The 25,559-nt window shown below is 41.5% G+C and overlaps 1 protein-coding gene across 1 annotated transcript in view; it reads left to right on the top strand.

The window, feature by feature from the left end:
* The first annotated feature begins 378 nt into the window (after window positions 1-378).
* Window positions 379-25,559, top strand: part of fat3b (FAT atypical cadherin 3b) — a 64,308-nt gene continuing 39,127 nt past the window's right edge. Inside the window, exons 1-10 of the mRNA XM_076751038.1 lie at window positions 379-397; window positions 1,463-4,332; window positions 4,433-4,567; window positions 5,104-5,305; window positions 11,408-11,526; window positions 12,870-13,068; window positions 19,707-19,768; window positions 20,912-21,226; window positions 23,084-23,294; window positions 24,519-24,590. Coding sequence (XP_076607153.1) covers window positions 379-397; window positions 1,463-4,332; window positions 4,433-4,567; window positions 5,104-5,305; window positions 11,408-11,526; window positions 12,870-13,068; window positions 19,707-19,768; window positions 20,912-21,226; window positions 23,084-23,294; window positions 24,519-24,590 — 4,204 coding nt within the window. The remainder of the gene's footprint in view (window positions 398-1,462; window positions 4,333-4,432; window positions 4,568-5,103; window positions 5,306-11,407; window positions 11,527-12,869; window positions 13,069-19,706; window positions 19,769-20,911; window positions 21,227-23,083; window positions 23,295-24,518; window positions 24,591-25,559) is intronic.

Below are 25,559 nucleotides of genomic sequence, written 5' to 3' on the forward strand. Positions count from 1 at the left end.
TGCTCATTTATCCCACATTTACTTCGGACCTTAATCTCAACCTTAACGAACACCTAACTATTTTGACGCCAGTTTTTGTGTTCCTTTTTGCAGATAAAACCGAAATAGCCCACTGCACTCAGGGTTACAGTAGTCAGGTGCATGAAACTGGGGCAATAGCTATTTAGTTTTACGAGGATGGCTGCAGCCTAGTAGACAACAGCCTGTCGGGATATGTTCACATGAATTTTCCATTTCGCATCGCCATCGACTTCTGCACGACTGTTTTGCGCGTTTTGCTTTTTCTTTTTCTTTTTCATATTACTGCCGGACAGAGGATGGGGAAGGATTCGCTTTCACTGATTACAGCTGTTTCGTCTAAAGGTATGGCACGCTGCGATGCGCGAGTGGTGTCTGTGTACAATACAAGTTAATTAAGCTGCAGACTGTGGCTACAGACTGTCGCTTCATAAACTCGTGAATTTTGCACGGAGCTCCGTTGGAGCCGCATCAACATGGGAGACGATAAATGCAGCTCAATATCTCCCGGGACAGGAGCCCTCTGGGGAATGTTGATTTGATTCGGGAAATTCTGACTCCCCATTTGGTCTTTATATGAATCTACATAGATCCTACATACAGTGTGACCATAGTCAGATTTCATATGATTTGTCATTTTATTTATTTCTATTAGTTTCTGTCGAAGTTGTATAATGATCAAGAAAAGGCGACTGTAAATGCGATGCTTCCATTTAGTATACAGCGTCCCCTGCAATATTTAAAATACAATATTTAACAACATTTGCAATTAAAAGGAATAAAATGTTTTTAATTAGGCCACCTTATTTTCTGCTTCTTTTCTATTTCTGGTTATGATTTCATGGGTTTGAACTTATGGCTGTGAGTTTTATTTATCTGATGATAACTTTCAAAAAACAATTTCTAAGTTGCGCTTTCGAAAATATCACAACCCTGGTAGTTGCTGGCTACAGTAAAGTCCTTGTGTCTTTTGGGGATGTTTTGTTATAGTAAAAGTGATTGTTTCTGATCCCTGTTATGTTCTTTGGTGATATGACATGTTTCACAGAGGCTGTGGAAGTGTGCTGTGCTTTGATGGGGTTTGTTTAAAGATATCATTATTTGCGTCTGAGCCTGTCTGGTGCAATATTCAGTGTATGAATGCAAACTGAGCGCAACATTGAATATGCTATCATATCCCTGTAGTGATAAGCTGTACCCCTGAAATGTCTTTGTAACTTTTGTCTCACAGTTCTTTATCAAAATTTTAGCATGCAGAGAGCATGTCTCCAACTCACCCACTGAATCCAGATCTGTTTTTCTTTGTTATTCTTTCCAAATATAGGGTGACTGGATGATGGAACAGTGATGAAGCCCAAGCGGTGGGGAAATATGCTTCCTCTACCCTGCTTCTCTCTTCTTTTCCATTTTATTTGCTTCATCCTCGTCCTCTGTTTCCCCTTAGCCTATGCTCAGTTCCTGACAGAACCGAGGGCAGGACAAGGCCTGCTGCTCTTCACCCAGCCTGCTTATAATGCCTCCATCTTCGAGAACTCTGCTGCAAGAACCTATACCAGAAGTGAGGTCAAAATGGGCATCATTCTTGCGCCACCTCGGTCTTTAGACATAAAATATTCCATCCAGTCTGGAGACAGTGAGGGAATCTTCCAGGCTGAGGAGTTTGTAATGGGAGATTTTTGTTTCCTCCGTATACGCACGAACGGGGGCAGTGGTGCCATATTGAATCGGGAAGTACAAGACAATTACACACTGACAGTTAAGGCATCTGCCCAAGGAGGCCTAGAAGCCTTAGCCACTGTTTATATCAAGGTCTTGGATACCAATGATCTCCGACCCCTCTTCTCCCCAACCTCCTACTCATTTGTTGTTTCTGAGAGCGCCCCTCTTGGTGCCAGCATAGGACGTGTAACAGCCACAGATGCCGACATGGGCTCCAATGGGGAGTTTTACTACTTCTTCAAGAACAGAGTTGAACTCTTTGCCGTTCATCCAACAAGTGGCGTCATCACCCTGACGGGTCGGCCCAGGATGGACAAACAAGACCGATTTGAGCTGGAGGTGCAGGTGGTCGACAGAGGGATGAAACTCTATGGGAACAATGGCATTAGCAGCACTGCCAGGCTGGTCTTAACCGTGGAGCGGTTAAATGAGTTTCCCCCTGTCCTCAGTGCAGTTGCTGTCGTTCCATCATTAGTGGACAAGGACTCAGTCTATGCCATTGTGACTGTGGAGGACAAAGACGAGGGGGTATCTGGGGATATAGAGTGGGTGTCCATCATTGAGGGTGACCCCTTTGAACAGTTTGTGGTTGACCGATCACCTATCGGGAATGAGTATAGAGTTAAAACTTCAGAACTGGTCGACTGGGATACATTCCCTTATGGCTGCAACCTAACCTTACAGGCTAAAGACAGGGGTATTCCTCCTAAGTTTTCTAATACTCAGGTTGTTCAGTTGTTCGTTACGAAGCCAGACCAAGTGTTGGCGAAGTTCGAGAAAGATGTTTATGTATTTAAGCTGAGTGAAATAGCTCCCCCAGGCACTATTGTAGAGGTGGTGAAAATTTCCCCAGCTCCTCTGGGTGTCAATTACAGCTTCAGCAGCCTCTCAGATCCACTGTACTTTGATATAAACCCTTTGACTGGAGTTATTACGACCACAAGGCAGCTGACAAGGATATCACAGGATTTCATAGAGATGGAGGTGGTTGACATTATTAGTCAGCAGCGGGCAAGGATCCAAATCACTATAGAGGATGCTAATGACAACTCTCCAGTGTTCAACAGGCCGTTCTATGATATTGCAATCAACGAGAGCTTACCTGTAGGCACTGTTGTTCTTGTCGTGTCTGCTGTGGATGATGATAAAGGAGAGAATGGATTTGTCACCCACACAATAAGTGGTGATCAGTCTCTTCCATTTACCATAGACCAGGACACAGGGGAGATGAGGATTACACGAGACCTGGACTTTGAGTCATCAGATGATATGTATACTTTGGCGGTGCGGGCCTCTGACTGGGGTTCACCCTACAGAAGGGAGAGTGAGGTTAATGTCACCATTCGTCTGATAAATGTCAATGACAACCAGCCTCTTTTTGAGATGGTTTCTTGTAGGGGGATGATAAGCCGTGATTTCCCTGTCAGCCAGGCTATTGTCACCTTGTCAGCTGTGGACATAGATGAGCTAGAAATGGTGACATACAAGATACTGTCTGGGAATGAATTAGACTATTTTAACTTAAGTCCAGAGTCTGGAGCTTTATCATTGAAAAGATCGTTAGCTGTGGCTAATTTAAAAAATGGGGTATTCAACCTGAAAGTAGTTGCAACAGATGGACAGTTGTTCTCTGATCCTACATTTGTGAATGTATCTGTGGTGAGGGGTAGGATGCCACCCAGGGGGTTCAACTGCAAGGAGACCAGGGTAGCCCAGCTGCTGGCAGAAAAAATGCTCTTAAAAGCATCTGCTATGGCAAAACTAAGACCAGATGAGAGATATACGGACCTTTTCTCTATGAACAAACAGGCTCCACAGTTTGAGGCATTACCTACGAGTATTCTAGTGAGAGAAGACCTCGCCACTGGCGCCAGTGTATTTCAGGTGAGAGCGCGAGATGGTGACACAGGCTTCAATGGCCGTGTTCTCTTTTCCATATCTGATGGTAACAAAGAAAACTGCTTCAATATCAACATGGAGAATGGGTTGATAACTGTATTGCAGCCAGTAGACCGTGAGCGATTGGATCGTTACTTCCTTAATATCACTATCTACGATCAGGGCGTTCCTCAGATGTCTAATTGGAGACTCCTGACTATGATCATTGAGGATGCAAATGACAATGACCCCCAGTTTTATCAGGACAGCCCCTCTGCTCTTGTCTTAGAAAACTCTGCCATTGGTATGGAAGTTATTACCATCAATGCATTTGACAGAGACATAGGTCAAAATGGACAGCTCTCCTACATAATGCTGACTACTGTCCCTCAGTTTGGAATTGACAGTGAAACAGGAAGTGTGTTTGTTGCCAGCCACTTGGACAGAGAAACCATCCCAATGTTCGTACTGAAGATCGAAGTGAGAGACAAGGCCGAAAGAGGCACTCGAAGGTCGTCAGTCACTACTCTAAGTATAATAGTGGAGGATGTCAATGACTGTGCTCCAACTTTCATCCCAAGCAGCTACAGTGCACGAGTGCTGGAGGACCTTCCACCAGGGGCTGTGATTACCTGGGTGCAGGCTCAGGACCCAGACATTGGCCCCGGTGGACAGGTCCGATACTCCTTGATTAATGACTTCAATGGCACTTTTGAGGTAGGTGATGTCACTATTTGTGTTGTCTATACTGTTGCGTATGCTGATCCTCTTTTTTATTGGCAGTTTATGATGAATGGGGTTGTAATGCTTTGTACAGGTCGATGCTGTGAGTGGAGTGCTGAGGATTAGGAAGGAGCTAGACTTTGAGAAACAACAGTTTTTCAACCTGACATTACTTGCTGAGGACAGAGGAGTACCTAGCCTCATCAGTCAGACATTTGTGGAGGTGGAGGTGCGTAGCACACACATATACACACACATGCAGACACACAAACTTGTATCAGAACAATGATCAGTTTCATCAATTGAGCATTAACATTAATAGTTTTCTTGGTTAATTTCCAAGCCAAAATTTACAAGTATTCTTTAATGCTCCTGCTATTTTTAATGTAAGGATACAAATACCTGTGTGACAGCATTTACATTATGGTACCCTAAAGCTCAACAGTACCAACCCACAACAATGAAAATAACTGATAAAAATGAGTATGAATAAATATAATGTTAAAGGAAAAGCTGCAGCATGCCCCACAATTCAATTCAGTTCTGTTTAAAGAACCATTTGGGTTGGGTTGGGTTACATTTCATGTCAGGAAATCATGTCAGTGGACCTGAATAGCTGCTAGCTATAATGCAATTAAAGACAATATTGGCATATTAGTCCAACGCTTTACAGCGTTTAAATCATACTGTACAGTGCGACACATATCTTCACTGAATTATTCTAAATTTCAGTCAAAATGAAAGTGAATCATTACATTTCTCCAGGTAGTGGATGTCAATGAGAATTTGTATGCACCCTACTTCCCTGACTTTGCTCTGAGAGGCTCAGTGAAGGAGAACTCTCGTGCGGGCACAAGCGTCCTGACAGTCAGCGCTAAGGACGACGACAACGGACGAGATGGCGTGTTGAGGTACTCTGTCAGAGGAGGCAGCGGACTGGGCACTTTCACCATTGACGAAGACACAGGTGTGACACAAGATCAATTTTGAAGCCTATTTATGTAAAGTGAAAATCCAATAAGTTGCAGTGCCATGCATGGAATATCAACACCCAAATGCGCTGCTGATCATTGCACATTATTGGGAATCTTACCGTTTCTGTGCCGTTGCTGGTGACTTTCTCATGTGTGTGGTTGAGCTCAACTTTCAGAGCGTCACTGCTTGATAGCATGATTTTTTTGAGTAAACGCGTGTGTGTATTAGATTTAGAGAGGTAAAGAGAGTCTACGAGGTACAGTCAGAGTCACTGTGTTGATGGGGACTCACGTGGGAGCTGTGTACTGGGAGATCATTACTGTAATGAGGGCAGCATGGCAGCTACACTGGCTGGGCCTCGGGCTGCTCAGTACAGCTGATCCAGTGCTGTGTGGATAACATTGATCAAGGCTTTCCTGCACAGCACCACCACCCTCTCCAAGAGTAGTGAAATCACTGTGACTTATTTAAGGAGGCCTGACCCAAAAAAAGCACGTCGTTGTCTCGAACTGTCCTACAGTGTCAAACTGCAGCTGAAAACATGTTGAATCAAACGAGAAGCCGTGACTCACTCATCTAAGCATAAAGTGAATCAAATACCCAGGATGAAAATAGGACACTTCATATACGTTCATATTGGCTTTTAATATGTATTTATATAGGACAGCCTTTCTCTGCCTCTCTCTCTCTCTCCATATATATACGTACGTATGTGTGTGTGTGTGTGTGTGTGTGTGTGTGTGTGGACATTATGATCCTGTGCATTCAAACCAACCAGAGAAATAGTGTTCTGTAGGCACAGAGATATTCGCTTGAATCTAAGACAGCCCTGTAAAAACCAAGTCAGCGAAGTCTGCATATCTGAAATTTTCATGGGAACGAAAAGTAGGTGTGAGCGAGAACTCTTGCTGTCCTATCAAGGCTCATTGCAGTCTGTCTCTATCCGTGGTGCTGAAGCTTTTAAATCTAATCGCTCCTTGTGTATCTCTCCATGGTTCTAAAACATTCAAACTTCAAGCTCCAAAATCAGTCCCTCATTCACTCATTCTCTCATCCCTGCATGATACCGCAGGGTACTCCGTAGTGAGTAGTCTTTCATAATCACCGCTGATGCTCAGCGTTACCACTGACAGGTCCTGCATTGCGAAGGTGAGAACTGTGGGAATTTTGAAGGCTTAAAGTTTCTGCTTTACTGTTTAAAAGGAAGGAAGTAGTCTCTATATGTCACTGCTCCGCCTGCGAACAGTCTACTAAAATTTAACTAGATATTCTGCATTGCAATGTAATGCAGATTACATTAAAGAGTCATAATATTTCAGGAATATTTTATTTAGATTTTCCTTACTCGGTACTCACTAATTTAATTACAATATATCTGACATACTATGTGCTTTTTGTCTTCACTCTGGAAACTTTTTTTTTAATTGCTACCAAAAATGAATGAACAGCTTTCCTGGTAATCACCTTGTAAAACCTACATTTTTACAATCAACATTATATTTGACTAAATACATTTTGTTGGATGAACAAAATCTTAATTGTTCATGTTTAACTGTAAACTCTAACAATCACTATTTAATCAAATAACAACACGATAATAACAGACACACTGTAGCAGCAGGTGTTAAGAAGTTCTTATTAATTCAAGCTCACGTTCTTTATTTGTCATGTGCATGAAAGTCACACTGACGCAGTTGTAGGCAATGAAATGCTTGTTCTCAGGCTCCCTCCAACAATGCTCATACAATATGTATCAAAAAGAAAATCGTGTAAGTAAATGAGAAATGTGAATGTAAGTGAATCTGAGACACAAGGCATTAAATAGTGGCAAAGTCAAAATATAGGAATAAATAAAATTATCTATCTATCTATCTATCTATCTATCTATCTATCTATCTATCTATCTATCTAACCAGGACACAAACAGGAAATGCACATAAATGTACACACTGTGATGGTTTAACAACTTGTCAGCAGTAGTAAAATAAACAGTGAACAGCAGCTATATATATATTTATAGTAGTATATATTTAGTAGTATACAAGTAAGGGTTAGGGTTAAAGCTTTACTTTAATGTGTGGCCCCACAGAATTCAGTCATAAACTATAAACGTTTTACTAGACAGCAATATAAATGCTAATATTCTGGGATTTATAAAATTCGCATTTAGGCTCAAATTTGTCACCAGACTGTTACATAATTACAACAATAACCTACATACAGAGCAGTGGTTAATTTTAGCCAGTAGATTTGATTTTAGCACTTATTTTTAGGGAACACATGACAGCGTTCCTATTCTGGCCTCTCACTTCTGGTCCCTACTGTACATGACTTGCACTGGAGGCCTGTATTGACCTTTAAGTAGGCTAATTAGTATTGACTGTATTGGAGAGGGAAAGAGATGGACACATAGAGAGAAAGTCTCTCGTCCTCACAGTCTTGCTCTCTTTTTATACATAACTATGTACAACAGTTGCGTATGCACTGTACTCATAGACAAATTGGTGTTACAGTACATATACAGATCCCCACAGTCTTACGTATTAAAACCACAGTAAGGAGCATCGCAGCCGGCGAGAAAGTTTACTGAGTGCAGATTTTCCAGGGGAAATCAGAGTGCTTGTTAGAGCAGAAAGTGAAGGGAGGGGGAGTGGAAGTGAAGCGAGGAAAGGAAGGAAGAGGATGCAGGGGAGTCTGGAGTACATGAAAAGTGTCAGAAGAAAATACTGCTTTCTTCCTCCTTTTTGTATTTATTCTTTTTTCTTTTGGGAAGTTTTTTTTTTTGTCTTTATAAGCTGGGCCTTTTGTTATTTTCCCCCTAATAGTATGAACATGCGAAAAGATCGATGCCTTTTTGGTATCAGATAAGGCCACAGCAGGTGCATGCCAAGTTTACCCTCATGGAGTGTTTCATTTTATCTAGTGGCGTAGAAGTCAGTTTTGTCAGGCGTGGACAGAGTAGCGCTGCGCTGTCCTCCCACCATGCATTTAGCTGCCATGTTGAGTGGCTTTACTCTGACTGCTTGTCAATCTTTGGCTCTTAGTGCCAAAACTAAGTATGTGACGATAGAGTGTGACAGACAGTGAGAGAAAGTAAAAGAGACAGAGAGAATCAGAGAAAATGTGAGAAAGATCTTTTTTTTTTTGGCCTGTCTTAACTTGTGCACCCCCAGCAGCCCTCTGTAGTTTGTAAATTGGCTCTACGATGCATCTCTGATGACACCCCCATTGTCTGTCATACCTGTTGTCCATGAAGAGCCACTTTTCCCACATTTGATATTTAGATGTTTACGATGACTCACTCCGATATATGGTGGAAAGCACAGGCAGTATCAAAGAAGAAGTAGGATCTTCTCTGGCTTAAACCCTTCATGCTGCTGTACTTTGAACAAAAATTGGTATTCTTGTCATTGGTTAGGGGGAAAGCAAGCCCTGCAATTTCTCATTGGGCAGCTGTCAGAAGCCACTGCTCTTCTATTAGTGAGTTTGCAAGCTCCAGGATTTATCACAGTCAAGATAAAGCACACTTTAAGTTACAGGCAAACGCACGTTTAAAAAGCAATCCTTTCTACATTTGTTAAAAATTAACGGGCTGTTTTTTTTGTGTGTGATGTCCTCTTTTCTGCCACACACAGAGCTATTCAGTTTTGTGTCCAGATGCAGAGAAACACAATACTTTCTCATTAATCTTAGGATTGATTATTGGATATGCTGGCATTAATGAGACAGCGGCACCCCAGAATCTGAGCGGAGAAATTAAATAGACACGACGGATTAAACCCAAGCATATTGTGAGCTTCTAGATTAGAAAATATGCCCTATATGACCCTTCAGTTTTTTTTGTTCACTCTGTGAAGCGTGTTATTTATGGTGAGAATGAATGCTGTCAAGTCAGATTTATATTGAATTCACTGAATAGTGCCTGTCGGTCTTAAAAGTTCAAAGAGCTTTTGAAACAGCCAGCTCTGTTTTCCTCGTCTCTCTCTCTGTCAAGCTATCTGACAGAGATGAGATGTGCTTTGAAAAGGACATGGTCAAGGACGACAGAGCAAGGATGTGTTTCAGCGTACACTTTTACTATGCATTGTGCATGCCCTGGCAGCTGCTTAGTCATAATCTGACATTTTCACACACTGTCTGGTGATAAGGTAACACCCTGGATATGCGGCCGAAGAGGCTGCAACAAGACTGGCTCAAGCGCAGGAAAAAAAAGCAACACGGTCACACCTCTGGTCACTGATTTGTATGCTTGTATGGCTGTAACCTGGGCATGTGGGGTTTGTAGTGGAAGGCCATGTTAGGCAGCAGCAGACATCTACTGTCTGCAAATCAAGTTCATTTTCTGGCAGCCCCAACAAAGGATCAATTTTGGACTTTTTTTTTTTTTTAAGAAGAATACTAATGTGATATTTTAATAATACATCCAGAAATGATCTCTGACGTGGTACTTGGGCTCAAGCTCTCTGGTTAGAGGATTTTCACTGAACAGCAACATATTTTTTCTGATTGTTGAGATGATATCCAGCAAAATGTTTTTAATAGGGTGGCCGAGGTTAGGCACTGAATCAAGCCGGAGAGGCACAGAGTATGTTTACCCCAGGGGCCTGAAGGCTGGGCTGAACCATCTTGGCTCTCTCTGCCTCCCAGGAGTCACGGATATAGACCTTTATTTATTTTTGTCAAATTAAAGGAAGCCTCGATTTGGTCTTCTATTTGTGCTGCACGGCTGGAAAAGCACAGCTTTGGATAAGAATGTGTTGGAGTAAAAACAATGCAAAAAGAGTAAAAAATACCCAGACACTGATGTTTACTTATCTTACTACTTTGCCCATGTGTAACACAGTATAGCAACAGCGTGTTGCCTTGGCAACAATGTGGTCTGAATATGAAAACTAAGGCTTCATTAATATAAATTTGGCTTGACAAGGAGCTCGTCTGGAACAATACGGCGAACCAACACCAAAGACTGCTCTTAACACTTCCAATCCTAAATTAATGGTAACACATTGTAGGTCTTTGCAGAGAAGAGCATGAACCATCAAATTCACCAGTCCTTAATTAGAAAAAGTGTGACAGCAGAAAATAGCATGAAAGAGCCAGAGTAAATATACACTTGCTCACACGTCACAGTCTCAGCTCTGTCGAGTGTCTTCTTGGGGTTAATTGCTTGTGTACTCAAGCACAGATGCACAGACTCTGCAAGCATTGGCCACATTCTGTCTGTGTGTGTCTGCCTTCGCTCTGACTGAATTCCTTTAAGTTAGTTGAAACAACAAACTCATGCTGGCTTTTTGAAAGTTCTGTGATTTAATGAGGAGAGTTTGTGTGCTTTGAACAGAAAATGCATCACCTGCTCACTTTGTAAGAACCGTGTTGATAGAAGTGATGCGATTAGATGCATATGTTATTTTTGATCCCGACGTGAGATTTCCTTGTTTAAATAAACTGCACGTGTCACTCATGACCTTGCACCATCCTGGCTTCAGTGCTTTTGGCAGTGTTTGGAAATTACATGAATGAACCCTAAAATCTAGAGTGTGAACTCACGCATGTGTGTCATGAAAAAAAAAAAAAAAAAAAATTCACCCATGTGTCATCCATTGTGAGCGTTCCCTTTGTTCCTCAAGAGGTCACCAAAGCTGTCAGCTACTCATCTTCCTTAAGGCCACTAAACACACGCCAGTCAATGTGTGTGAGTGTCTGAGTGTCTGTGTGTGCGTCTTTATTGGTGTAGGGCAGTTCAGGGTACGTTTAGCACACAGCGAATTGCAGCGGGAGCAGTTTGGTCAGCTGTGATTAGCTGTAGAGAAGCTGAAACATTGAAGGTGACTACAGCGGCGCCACTAATGCCTGTGAATGTCAGTGCAGCCAGGACACAAAGTTTACTCTGAATTTGTGTCTTTGCCTCCGGAAACTTGGTATTCAAAGTCTTTCCCCATGAGATCTTTCAGGGATGTATTCTGCTGATGACACCCAAACTGCCCCTTTACACACACACACACACACACACACACACACACACACACACACACACACACACCTGATAGAAGTGCACAATGAATAACTGCATAAATCGTTCTCTCGGCTTCAACAGGGGTGATTTACACTGCTGGTATCCTGGACTGTGAGACCAAGGACTCCTACTGGCTTACAGTCTATGCTACAGACAGAGGGGTTACACCCCTGTCAGCATCTATTGAGGTCTTCATTCAGGTACCCACACACCCACACCGATACTCATATTGAATGAAACATGCACAAGAAGCCTGATACAGAGGAAATTGATATGAAACCTGAAACCTCCTCTTCCCGGGGGTCCAAAGCTCCTGTGCGGTCAGCAAGCTGTACAGCTCACAGCAGCAACAGTTAGTCGCAGTTAGCAGCACATAAAGCTACCTGTCCACCAGTAAAACTCCATAAATCACAGAGAGTTAAGGCAGAGCAGCCGGAGGACCAGAAAACAAAAAACATCTAGCTGCTGATTGCTGCTGAACCCAAGTTACATAGTGCAAGAAAAGGTGTTCTGTGAGGAACAATTATAGTTACATAATGTTCCTTTAATATATTTAGGTAATTTTTTGTAACTTCAAGGCAGGGAATTTGTCCCAAATCCATCTTTTGCCCCATTTTTAGTATACGTGCCATATTTGCTTATGCAGTGCTCAATTCTCTCGTATGCAGCTTGCAAACATGCACCTGCAGGCTAGGTTTAGTTTAGTGTTACATTCAAAGTAACAGTATGAGCCTCAACAATCAGTGTGTTACTCTCTAAAATGCTGACGGTGCTCAGTGCAGTGGATAACTTTAGCAAAGCTCAGTCTGTAAGCAAGAGATACAGACTGGAGGGAATTCTCTGCTTCAGCTTTTGTTTTATTTGGCGCTAAGTAATCCACTGTCTAAACACTGAAATACAAACATCACTGCTCTGACGATGCTTACCCTTTGGGGAGAAGTTCAGCAGAGTGTAAAACAACAAACAGCCTTTCCTGGCTTCTGGATATTCAGGTGTCTTGGTGTGTTCGGGTGCTTTACTCCGAGCCTCTTCATCACAGACAAAAATAGAGAGATTAATCAGGCAAAGGTGCTCCTCATTCAGCGGCTGAACCGTCTTGGCTCTCTGTTGCCTCCCAGCAAACACTCAATCAAGGCTCTGTTTGCCATAAATATTCTAGATCTATGCCGTAAGAGGGGAAATTAATTTGCAGTGCATTTAAAGTGTGACATCTATGACATTTTCTGGTGAATAAATTTCCATTTTGTGATTGATAATGGATCAACTCGCACCCAGGCCACGCTGCACTTCATGAACCGTTGATTAACAAAGATACTAAAATCTGCAGATGGAGTTTCCTCACTACAATGCAATATTACCATGCATGCTGATTTAGAAGGTTTGATCAACACGTTTTGCCAATTCGGATCCATTGCACATAAACTGTTACAGGTACAAACAACACTGTTTGTTCCTCTTACTTGTCCAATTCTACCTTCTCTCCCTCCCTCCTCTTTATCTCTCCGTTTTCCTCTCCTTCATTTCTCCCCTCTCTCTCCCTCAGGTAGAAGATGTCAATGATAATGCTCCCCTCACCTCGGATCCTATCTACCACCCTGTCGTCATGGAGAACTCTCCAAAGGATGTGTCAGTCATCCGTATCCAGGCGCAGGACCCTGACCTCACCGCCACGCCCAGCCGTCTGAGTTATCGCATCACTGCTGGCAACCCGCAGAACTTCTTCTCTATCAACCCAAAAACAGGTGAGACTCACATTGATTCATTCACTTAAATGCCTCGCTAACGTACTTGGCAGTATCATGTGGTAGAGTAATAACGTAATTTGTAATATATCCTTTTAAACAACGAATTATTCCACCAGTTTTTTTGTGTTCATATGTTTACATGCTTCTGAAATGACTGAAATGTTCTTTCATCATGCACCTCCTACTCCACGTTCATTCAGTTAAAGCCTTTGGTTCCCACACAACAAATTAAAAAGACTTTTGTGCCCACACAGTCAAACATCTAGGACACCGATGAGCCGCCCAGACAATCGTCACAGCACTCTTAACTGAATATTGCTTCCAGTCTTCTTTAGGGGCGAAAGCTCTTTACAACGTACTTGAGGAAATTAGTGTAGTTCGTTTTTTATTAAGCCAGTGTGTGGGTGAATATCTTCTAATCATGAAGGAATGTACAGTCAAAGCAATTTTCTTTCCCATTACTTTTGTTCCCTGAAGAACGTCCAAATTGGTTATATATAGTAACATGAATAAAAACATGCTTTTCTAAGATGGTTATTAAAAGGGGAAAATGAAAGCTGGAGATGGCAAAAGGTCGGAGCTTGTGAGGTGATGCTCGGACAACCTGTGGTTGCACATTGCCTCATGCCTCCAGCTTGTAGGAACATACCGCATGACGAATTAAAGCCTGTGAATCAGCAAAAAAGTGCAAAAAAGGGTTAAGTTTGCACCCTGTTCCTGTCCTGACCAGGTTTACTTTAATGTACCTATGCAAAAATGGCCACCTGTTTCTGTGAATATAGCCTAACTGGGTGGTAAAACTTGCCTTTTATTTTATGCAGTAGTCTGTAGGTAGTGTCTGGATGGACTGGGCTGTAAAGATGACATCATAAATTGTGAGTGTATTTCCAATTTAGCATTGCACTCCTACAGTATAACATTGTCGGACTCACAAAAAGTATCAAAATCGATGCAGCAGAAGCAGAGTTATTGTCTTTTTTATTCCACACATTCCTCGTCCTTGTCAAAGTGGTGGCTGCATTACCCACAATGCAACTCAACCACCGACAGTTTGATTTGGGAGGTCTGACTTTTTCCACATATGCAGTATGCTGTAAACAGGCTTTGATGGGTGGTGCTCCCCTTTAAATTTAGGACCCAATGGTGAAACTTTGAGCTTAAATTCAGCCGTTTCCTGCTTTTAATCAGTGCCTAGATGTTTACAAAAGTCTCCTTTTTCAAGACTTTTTGTATAACCTGAGAGCATTTGTACATATATTTTATTTAGATGTTCTCAAAATGTTTCTAGAACCACAAATCTTTTCTACACATCTGTGAATTTTATGTGCTTGTAAAATCTTTTTTTTAAACATTCACACTGTTGAATTCCTAATGCACTTTTTTAACAGGCTCACAAAAGATGATTTATAGCTGCAGCCTGAGAACTGAACATCATCTCACAACACTATGCCAGATCCTCATTTCCAAAGTCTTTTCGGCCCTGTGCAAAAGACAGGATCGCTGTCAGAGCTGGCTTGGTGCCATACTTTTCACAGTTTCTTGAAAACATTTTAAAATCTCCTTTTATTTTTCAAGTAACACTGATTTATCGACAAAATGTCTTCGTTTGGAAAATTCCAAGATTGTATCTCCACAGAATACAAGCATTTTCAAGCAAATAAATTCTGATGTGTTTCAGTTTTGGCTGCCAAGCTTGAAATCAAGGCTCTATGCATTCTCAGAACAAGCTTAGCTTGAAGCTTTCATTAAAGAATTATTGACGAGGTGTAATGTTTTATTCAAATCCTGAGGAAAAAGAAAATTGTGAAGTCTATTCTGTCTCTGCCCTAGTTTAAGTTATGAGTGTTTCAGTAAACAACAAAAGGGATATTTCAGCTTTTCCAGGGACCTGTATTCTGATTCACAGAAATATCAATGTACTTACCAAAAATCAATGGCCTATACGTAGCACACAGCCTGCCAGTTGTCAAGCTTATGATAGAAGGACGTTGCGAACGATGTGCTGTTGCATGTTCACTCTCTTTGTTGTTGGGTATTTCCATTTCTCTTGCTTTTTCCTCTACAGCAAGGGTGCCCAAACTTTTTAATTAGATGTCCTAAATATATAAAGAGTATATGTACTGCACAAAAAATAAAGCAGCATAAACAGCGATTTATATTGTACTTTTTGTTTTTTTACTAGAAACATCTGGCCGCTCAAATCAAAAACTTATGAAGGGCCAACTTTGGCCTGCTGGCCCCACCTTGGGCAGCCCAGGTCTATAGCATGAATATGCTCTTATGCATTACACCATCATGGATATACAGTATTGACGATATGTAGGGAAGTGGACTATGGCAGGGTTAAAAAACTAATATTGATCCCATTTGAGAGATACTGTTTACAGACAGATGTAAACTTGACCCTTTGAAAGTAAAGTGTGTAAGAGTCAGGTCATATATCTCTTAGCTGTAATAATCAATCACTGTGTGTGTTAATGCATCTGTGTCATTAATATAGCTGTAAAATCACACCTTGTATGTGTGTGTGTGTGACAGAGAGAGAGAGAGAGAGAGAGAGAGAGAGAGAGAGAGAGAGAGAGAGAGATTTTTTGTGGCAATTTAATCAATTGATTAATTGGTTACAGCAGTGTGTTAGAGAGGGCAGTTCTATTGCAATGAGTCGATGAAGATGATGCTGCTCTGTGGAGTACATGTGTTCATGTCTCTGTGTGAACCTCAACACACATCTCACAGCTGTATAAAAGCCATTTGCGTGTGTGTCTGTGTGTGTATGTGTGTCACAGGGGAGAGTTTTGAGCCATCTGAGCCCTGCTGTCTGACTCTGTCAAAGAGCCACATTATTTTGTTATCTGCTACTCATTAGTTCTTTACAAGAGAACTCATATTGATGACCATCTTGTTTACGCTGTGATAAATGAACTCTCACTGCAGTGCTGAGCGATTGGTTTTTAATGTTTCATGCAATCTTCCTCTCGGAGGCCACTCTTCAGGTTGGCTTCCACCAGCTTATTGAATCCCAATAAATAATGTGGAAATTGTGGATTTCTTTTTTGGTGTATGTGTAGATATTCCGCATTCTGCAGTTGTAGAAAGGCACAATTACGAGGTTTGAATTTGAATACATAATTAGCACAAGGCTCACAATGACTGACTTTGCCAGTCTGTTAGTTTGGTAATGAGAAATGCATGATTCGGAGTTGCGTTCAATATGAATCACTCCTCACTGTTTACTGAGTCAAAAACTTTCCATGTACCAGAGTGATTTCATTGGATAGATGTATAAACAAAACCCAGCTGATTGATTTGCTTTCATGAAGCAGCTGTCAGCCACACTATGACCTGAGCTGCTCGCAAACGCCTTCAAGTTTCAAATTGTTTTTCAAAACTAGGTTTGGGGTGGTTCAAAGTAATGCATTTTTCAAGTTCACTCTGGAAGTGTCAGTTTGATGGGTCTGAGGTACTGCAACAATTCCCAAAATGTATTGAAGCTAAACTTTGAATGAGTGCAAAGTGTGTGAATGTGCTGTGACAGCTTACAGTGCTGTCTGTTTGTCTCCGGGTGTGTGAGTGAAGCCTACCTCCTTTGGGGGTGAAAACAGAACAGATAAGTGTTGACACAGGGTGTTAGATGGAGTGCTTCTTATAAAAGCATGCATGTTTGCCGAGTGCCGTCATGGAATCACGGTCGCTCTGTGACCTTTTTTTAACAACCCACTATTGGATTGTATTGGTTTTGTCGTACCAGGATATTAACAGATCAACTGCACATGTTTCGGTCAATATTGATGATCAACAAGGAAAAGTAGGGATTTTGAAATCTTAAGTTTTTATTTTTACTCTTGCCCCAGTTAGAAAGTGAATCAAAGCTATTCCCCTTACATGGCTGAGAAGTAGGCTATGAATTGACAGTTTTGTAAAGGAAAGAGAAGAAGGCTAAAGACTTGAAACAGGCCACTGCACCATTACATGCACTTTGTGTGAAAGTGTGGGTGGGAATTTTTAATTCTTTTTTCCTCCTGTCCAATTAGAACAGAGGCTTGTCCGACTGTAGATGTGCAGCTAGCTGTAGATCATTGATTTTTATCAGAGTTGTTACTCGTTCTGTGTTCTGCTGAACAAGCCCCCCTCCCCCCTCCCCCCTCCAGTCTCTCTCCTCTCTCCTGCTTGTGACCGCTGCTCTAGATTTACTCCTAATTTGCTTAATTGAAGTTAGCCTGCGTAGCAAGCTCAAGGTGACACTGTGATATGCGCAAGCACGAGAGTGTGTGAGTGTGAGTGTGCGTGCACCATTAGTCTATCCACTGAGTGTTGACTGCACATTATTTAAACATCCAAAATAATCCTACTTCACTGCAACGCTTCATTACACTGAAACAAACACATTATCGCGATTCAAGCACATTCAGTATAATCACTGCACATAGAAATCTGCACAGAAATAATTTCAATATGAATATATTTTGTTATTTGTGCATGGACCCGTGTGTGTATGGATGTCTTTATTTGCACGTGCATGTTGAGTACTTTGTGAATGAAAATAAGAACGCTGCAGCAGGCAGATATATTCTTTCTAAAACAACAAAATAATCATATTGCATTTTTTGCTGTGCATTTGTATTTGTATGTAAACTAGATCCAGGTTATGACAAATGTACCCATTTCAGTGTGTTTGGAGGCTCTTGTGAGATGTTTTATATTATACAAGGAATGTGATCAAAACATTCATTTCTCCTGGAAAATAAAAATCGGCTTACAATATTGTAAAACTGTCATATAATGGGTAAAGCTTCTTATGGATTAGTGCCTGCATTTTTCTCCCTTGTTTCCCTTCTAGCCCAAATAATGTCTGGAGAGCCTGTTTAACTCTAAACAACTAAAGTTTTTACTGACTGAACCCACAAATTATTGATTGATTGGCACAAACTCTGTGTGTGTGTGTGTGTGTGTGTGTGTGTGTGTGTGTGTGTGTGTGCATGCAGTCTTTTTACAATGACAGTGGGCTAGCAAGCAAACCAAAAAAAAAATAAGAAAACACTGAAATAAAAAGAAAGAACAAAAAACAACGGGGGACAATGTGTCCATCGTTGTCTGTGATCTCCAGTGCAGTTTTTCAAACCGTCTAACCATCATGTGAATAATCCGGTTCGATCAAAGCTATTATCAATAGCCTCACTCCTTTCTCTCTGTCCTGGTGCCATGCTGCTGAGTGACCCTCTGCTACAAAGTGCCATATGAACATGTGCCAAATGCCATCCTCTCTGCCAAGGCTGCAGGCTCTATTTTTTCAGCGATATGAGTGTGTGTGAGTGTTCACACACACTCATTTTTAAGTGGAAAACTTTCTGATTTAGCTTTAAAGAGGTCATATTGTGCTTGTTTTCAGGATCACACTTTTATTTTAGGTGTCTACTGCAATAGATTTACATCCTTTAATATTCAAAAAACATTTTTTTTTCCAGTGTCCATTGCTGCAGCACTGCTTCTCTGTCTGAAATGCTCCGTTGTAGCTCCAGTCCTCCTTAAGGCCCCCCTCCCAAAAAGCCCAGCGTGCTTTGATTGGTCAGCTCATGCAGGCCTGAGCCAGCACTGCTCATAGTGTTTCACGTCAGCTCTGTCAGTGACTTTAGCTTCCAGCTGGCTGCAGTTCTACCATGAATATCACAAATAAGAATAAAATAAAAACTTCACCACTGCCCGTGTTTGAGCATGGATCTGTATTTGCCTCAGCCCCAGTGGGCCACGAACATGACAGCTTGTATGACTTGAGCAAGCTAGCTGCTGGGTGCTGATCAAAGTTCCACAATGTTTCCAAGCAAATTAATTCTTGCAGTTTAATCATTTCTTTTTCATACATTGCCATATTGTTACTTCACATCTATGAAGTAAATTTACATACAGCAGCAACACATGCACACCTACCGACAAGGATCCTGGGACAGAACAGGCTTCGCGTAACAACAAAGCTAATGCTACCTGAGCTAGCTGTGCAGTATAAACACACAAAAGCAACATGAACAGTTACCAGCATCAAACCTACTCCTCATATTATTTGGTTGGCTTCAAACGAGGCTCACTGTTGACTCAATGTTTCAATATTACATCACTTCAACATCACTCCCAGTCTGTGGGATTAGCTACATTATTTGTGCAACATGCTAGTACAAAGTTAGTCAAGCTTAATCAAGTTGGGTCATGGACAGCCAGTGTTGATCCTTTGTACAACTTGTAGCATTACTGGCCCTCATTGAGCGGTTCGATGGAGTAATGTCAAAATGCGTGCACTGTGTGCATTTCAATGTGCATGTCCTGTTGTTGTGGAGACATATACGTCACTTTTCCATCAAAAATAAAGTTAATCAACTGCATCTCCTGTGATGGTGGGAGTAGAAGATAAAGATGTGTTGGTATGTTGGTTCTTGCAGCCAGCAACAGAGAAACTGGCTACTTTGCTCATTACCTTCCACATAGACAGGACATCATCTTGGCATAGGATGGTCACCAAGCTGAACATTTTCGAGAAGTTGTATTCACACTAACTGATGAGGAGACACAAACTGCAATTTCAGGTCTTTATCAACCATCTTCACATCTGTGTTTGTGTAATCTAAAGTTGCTCTTTTACAATTTTCTAGGGCTAATCACAACAACCGCGAGGAAACTGGACAGAGAACAACAGGCAGAGCACTTTCTAGAGGTACAGAAAAACCTGAACACTGCTCATGGTATTATTGTTTATCTGGCCATGCCACCTGCCACAGCCCACTATTAACAGAGACAGGGTAGAGGACAACCCTGGCAGGCCCTCAAGGATCCATAAACTGTGATGAATGGTTGTAGTTTTGGGCCCCAGGTTTAGGATTTTCTAAATGTAATCATTCATCATTGGTTATCTTCTCTACTCAGGATGAGAACACGGACGGGAGGAGTTGGTCTGCCCAGCATTTGATAAGCGCAGACACTGGGCATACAGATAGCTCTGTGATTACCATTTCTGTTGCTCCTGCTGCTCTGCATGCAGATGAACCTGATAATCAGAGATTCTCTACTTTAGAGACATGAGCAAACTTCTACCTCCCCAGACTTTTCTTACAACTTATTAAATGCTGCTGAATCTACAAGCACTTTGCTCTTCTTCAAAATGGAATGAAATAACCCACAGTTGACCCACAGTACTGTAGCTCGGTGTTTTGTTTCTGTATTGCCAATTGACTTGTCTAGACTCAATAACTCTTTGTACAGATTTGTTCAGCTCCAGTACTTAATAAGAACCCAGCGTACTGTGTGACAACACACCACAAAATGAAAGCAGCAAAAGTTGTATAAAGAAGCTTGCATCTAACAGCATGATACACTTAAACAGTCACACCCACAGGCAGTTTAAACTGGGGTCAGAGAAGTCTTTGTTGTTGCATCGTCCCATCCTGTCCTGTCCTGTCTTGTCCTGTCCTGAGATTTCAATAGGAATGCCAGTCCATGCATGCCACCCACTGCTCTGCCTGCCAGTCTATGCTGCCTGTTTGTAATTAATAGTCTAGTGAGCAGTCAGGCTGGCAGCAGTGGTGTTCACCCTGATCTGATCCAATTGATCAGTGATCAGACCTCTGCCTCTGCCTCCAGGGGATCAATAATACAAAGAGATTTCTCGTGAGCTCAGCAACACGTGGTCCTGTGCTCTGCACAACAGTCAGAGCCAAGATTTAAGATGTTAATAAATGTATGCACAAATAAAATCCCACACATAGAACAAAACATGTCCAAGACACAATGATGCATCTCTAAGACTTCCTGATATGTGTTCTTTTGTTTCTGCGCTCGTACACTTGTGTGTTTTCCTCAGGTAACTGTTATAGACGGCCCAGTGACCACCCGCCAGTCTACTGTGTGGGTCATGGTTCATATTGAGGACGAGAACGATAACCCGCCCACCTTCCCTGAGGTCACCTACCGCATCAGCTTGACTGAACGAGACCGCAACAAACGTGGTGAACCGGTCTACCGTGTCTTTGCTTATGACCGGGACCTCGGAGCCAATGGCAACATCACCTACAGCATCATTGATGGTAATGAGGACGGGAAGTTCAGCATTGACCCCAGGACTGCTATGGTCTCGTCAAAGAAGATGGTGACAGCAGGAAGCTATGATATCCTCAATGTGAGTTTCATATACCAGGTTTTTTATAAAAGGCTCCTGATTCTTTTTTAATTGCTATTTGGTGTAAACTTGGCAACTAAACTTGGAGAGATTTCAGCTAAAATACAGCACTCATTAGCAACATGGCACACTTGACAATAAATCCATAGTCTGAATTACAGGGTAAAGATGGTCTTACAAGGGATAAGACTAACCTCTTTCGGGCGCAGTGTTCTTCTCTTTCCAGTTTTACTTTTCACATTCCTATTTCTTGTTTAGGGATGGGAACCAAGAACTGGAACCATTGAGAACTGGATCCAAATTGTCTGATCGGTCTGAACCGTATAACCCTGAGCTTTTATCCATGCTTGCATGTTCTTCTGATAGTTGAACAATGATGTCAAAGTCATGAGAGGAAGAAACAAGGAAAGATGACATCAGTGCTAGTTGTAATGTGCTAAAAATGAGCATTTCAAATAAGAGTGGAAGCACCAGCAATATGCTGAAACATGTTTCTATGCAACATGGGTTTACATTCCAGGAATGCAACGCTCTTGACGCTCCATGCATGAGTGCCACTGCTTCCCAAGGGAGCAGCTGATCTGTAAATATTCAGTGTTATATTAACATTAGCACCATGCAAGCAGGCTTAGCATATTTTTTCTTTGGCTCAGAAAAATTAAATGAAAATGAATGCTGTGCAAATATTCTCTGATTTCATCCAGTTTAGATGATGACAGACAGGCTGTTGCTACAGCCAGCTCTCAAGCTGCAGCAGGCTGGATTAAAATTGATCAGGGGTCAATAAGGGAATCGATAAAGGATGGGACCGATAAGCAAAATCAATAATGACATAATATCGCATCAGTTCCCATCCCTATTCTTGTTGCAACCAAATTCATAGCCAGCTAGGGCTCCATTCATTCACAGGACTCCGCTTCCATGCAGGTGCAAACTTGACAGCAGCAAATACAGCCACAATGAGCTCATTTGAGCCTGTGTGTTTTTTGCCTTTCCATGGCCACTGAACTCAAAGTGCATTCTGACTAACAATGTATTCACCCTGCTCCAGCCCCTCATACATATGCACTGCAGTGATTGATGATGCACTGATTTTCCTCATGTGTCTGATTCACTGATCAGTTCGTCACGCCCATTTGCCCTTGGAGTTTGTGTTTGTGCTCAGTTGCAGTGAACAACACCTCATAGTTGAATTGTGGAAGCAGCTTTTTCCTGTGACGCACACCAATCTTCCTCCCTTTCCTTCTTTGTTTTCAGGGTTATACCGTTCTCTAAGCAAATGATAAGTATTAAATACAGGTTCTGTTCTTAAGTGAATGCTGCTTATAATACCCTATTTTACAATTATAGGTTCATATGTATTCCTCGAAAGATTGAGTTGATCTATTTTGGTTAGTGCTTTCTTTTTTGGTGCGTGCAAAGCAGAGCAAGTTATTTGAAGTCAGACAGGGACAGCCATCCCATTAAACTGTAATTGCTGGGATCAATGGGACGTTGAGGGTCGTTATAAGTTAATATAGGTGCTGTGTCAGTGTAGAGGACATGAGTATAAATCTCATCCATATAGTTTTGAAAATCTGCGTGAAGTGGAGCGGCCACATTTCTAATACATCTAATACATCCATATCCACATCTCCATATTCACTTGCCCTGAATACATACATACTAACACCAGATCCAGTGTGAAGGAAAATCCATCTTACAGTAAATCTCATCCTTTCATCTGTGAAATCTTCTGTTTTCCACTCTGCTTTGTCATTGTTTTCGCATTTTGCTTAAAATCCCAAATGTTTGATTCATTGGCTCTTGAATGTGTCAGCTGAACGTGCAGTTTCTCAATATTGTTCCCTCTCCTAGATTAAAGCGGAGGACGGCGGTGATCCGCCATTGTGGTCTACTGTCAAACTCCACGTAGAGTGGATTCGCAAACCTGTCCCCTCGCCTCTGCCCCTAGTGTTCACCCAGAGGTACTACAATTTCTCTATTTTGGAGACGGCTGCGGTAGCTCAGCCGGTGGGAGTGGTCGCCGTCAGCCAGTCAAGCACACCTGTCTGGTTCAATATCATCGGTAAGAAAGTTTATGTACGACACTAAACTAACAGGCTAGAGAACAATTAACTCATTACGGCCTCTGTGTTCCACCTCGTTTGATTGGTCAATACTACTCTGATTACTCGACTCAAATACATTTATTCAGGGGTTTTTGTCAACTATAAAAAACAGCAAGGGCCCACTAGCAAACAAGTGCAGATTCTTGTCATTTGTCAAACTCAAAGACATTGAATTGCCCCTGAAGGGATGAAGTATTTTGATATTAATTGAACTGATATATCTGCATGGCAGACTATCGTGAAAATGCTTTTGAGAGGTGTTATTTGGGTTTTTGGGTCAGACCTACCCTGGATGATCTAGAACAACACACGGGAAGCAATGCATTTCACACCATACATTGTAAAAGGTGGAGATACTGCTGACAGTTTTTCAGGTTAACTATAGTGATTATTTCTCATAATCAAAATTAGCTTGTTAAAATCAAAAGGCTGCTGACACATTCTGCAGTTCATATTAACTGTGCACAGACAAAAGTGCATTGTATATATAAAACACTTCACATCTGTCTGGGTTATTTTGCTAAAAGCAAGCTGGCAAACAAAGGACAATAAAAGAATGGCCTGTGCTGATGCTCAGGCATTGGTGGAGACAATGAATCTTGTCAAGAGCATACTAGTACTATACCAGTCTGCCTGTATAAAACTGGAGCTTTCTCTTGTCCCTTGAAATCAGTGAATAGCTCATTATTGATTGCTACTCAATGGGTCTGATTAAAGCTCCCTTCCTCAGATATAAATATGAAAAGTAGTTGATTATTAGTTGATTATTCCTTTCAGTCACACACACATCAAAGATACAGAAAATGCAAATGAGGTTCGTTTTTGCTGTTCCACTCTTACTGTTGATATCAGAGGAATAATTGTGCAGGAAAAGCTCATCAATATTTCACATATTTTTTTACACAGAAGGTGAAAGCATGGTGATTATCTTCTCTCGCAAACTTCCAGGATCTGGACTTGAATGTCATCTGTGAACGAATCACATTTTCCTTACGGTGCTGAAGTATTCTGATGAAAAGTCCGCTCACATTACTTAATAATACACATAATTAAGAAAAACGTCAAGAGGTCGACTTTGCAGAGCGCTGTATATACTGTAGATGATTAAGACCTTTGATCAAAGAATATCACTGACTCCCTAAATATTAATAACCTCTTTCTTTCTCTCTCTCACTGTTAAGGCGGACGCCTCGCCAGGGAAATGTTCTACATTCCTCAGAATGCATGTGGAAGAAACTGCTCCCTTGACACAGGTCTGGTCAAAGATAATTTTGCCACACCTCTTCCTCAAATGCCTGAAGTCTGGAGAAGTTCAGAAAATGCAACATAGAGTTGCAGGATCTTGTTTAGCCAAAGGCAGTGTTTATTGATCTGAGCTTGAAAAAGGATTCTCACACAACTCTGCCCAAACAGCACTAGTTTGTAATCTCTGCTCAGGCAGGACAGGTTCATATGTTTGGTTCAGCCACTGTCCTGCTACTGAAGAAAGTAAATGGGAAGGGGGTGTGACACAGTTGCAATCTAATTGTAGTGTTCCTACCTCAGACTGCTCCAGATATCTATTTGAAGGAATACCTTAATATCTAGCTGTGATGTTAACTCGTTCAGAACCCAATTATACTCTAAATACACTCAAAGATCATTGGCAATAGAAAGATAGATTAAATCACTTAATCATAAAGCTCTGAATGGCTGTGATGCCTCCTAAGTTTAACGTGAGGCTGCCTGATGATGTTTCTGGAGTTACAGACAAACCCAACATGTGTTTTTTGTGACAATAGGAAAGTAAAGTATGGTACTCTGTGTCACTGACCTCTGCCACAGATCAGTTTCAGGCTGTCTGTATTTTTTGGGTTGAAGTTCATGTGTCTCAGAGCATTGATATGTGTCAGATGAATATGTGATAACAAACAATGGAGGGACTCACTCAGAAGAATTGCTCTACAGCAACAGTATTGATCAAAACTCCACAGGGTCCCTTTGAGTCATTAGTCATGTCTTTCGCTTATCTGCTGACAGCAGTTAAGGCTGTTGTCTTGAAATAAGACAAAACTAAGTGAGCAATTAAAATGGAATCTCAATTATTGGCTGTTTAACAAATCTCTCTTTTCAGAATGTATCGACTACTACTGCAATTTTTTTTCTGCAGACATATACTGCACATGCTGCATTACTTACCTGTTCAGACTTTGTACTGCTGTGTGTGGAAAGTACAGATGCTA

This window comes from Chaetodon auriga, chromosome 15 (assembly GCF_051107435.1).
Source record: "Chaetodon auriga isolate fChaAug3 chromosome 15, fChaAug3.hap1, whole genome shotgun sequence".
NCBI lineage: Eukaryota > Metazoa > Chordata > Actinopteri > Chaetodontiformes > Chaetodontidae > Chaetodon > Chaetodon auriga.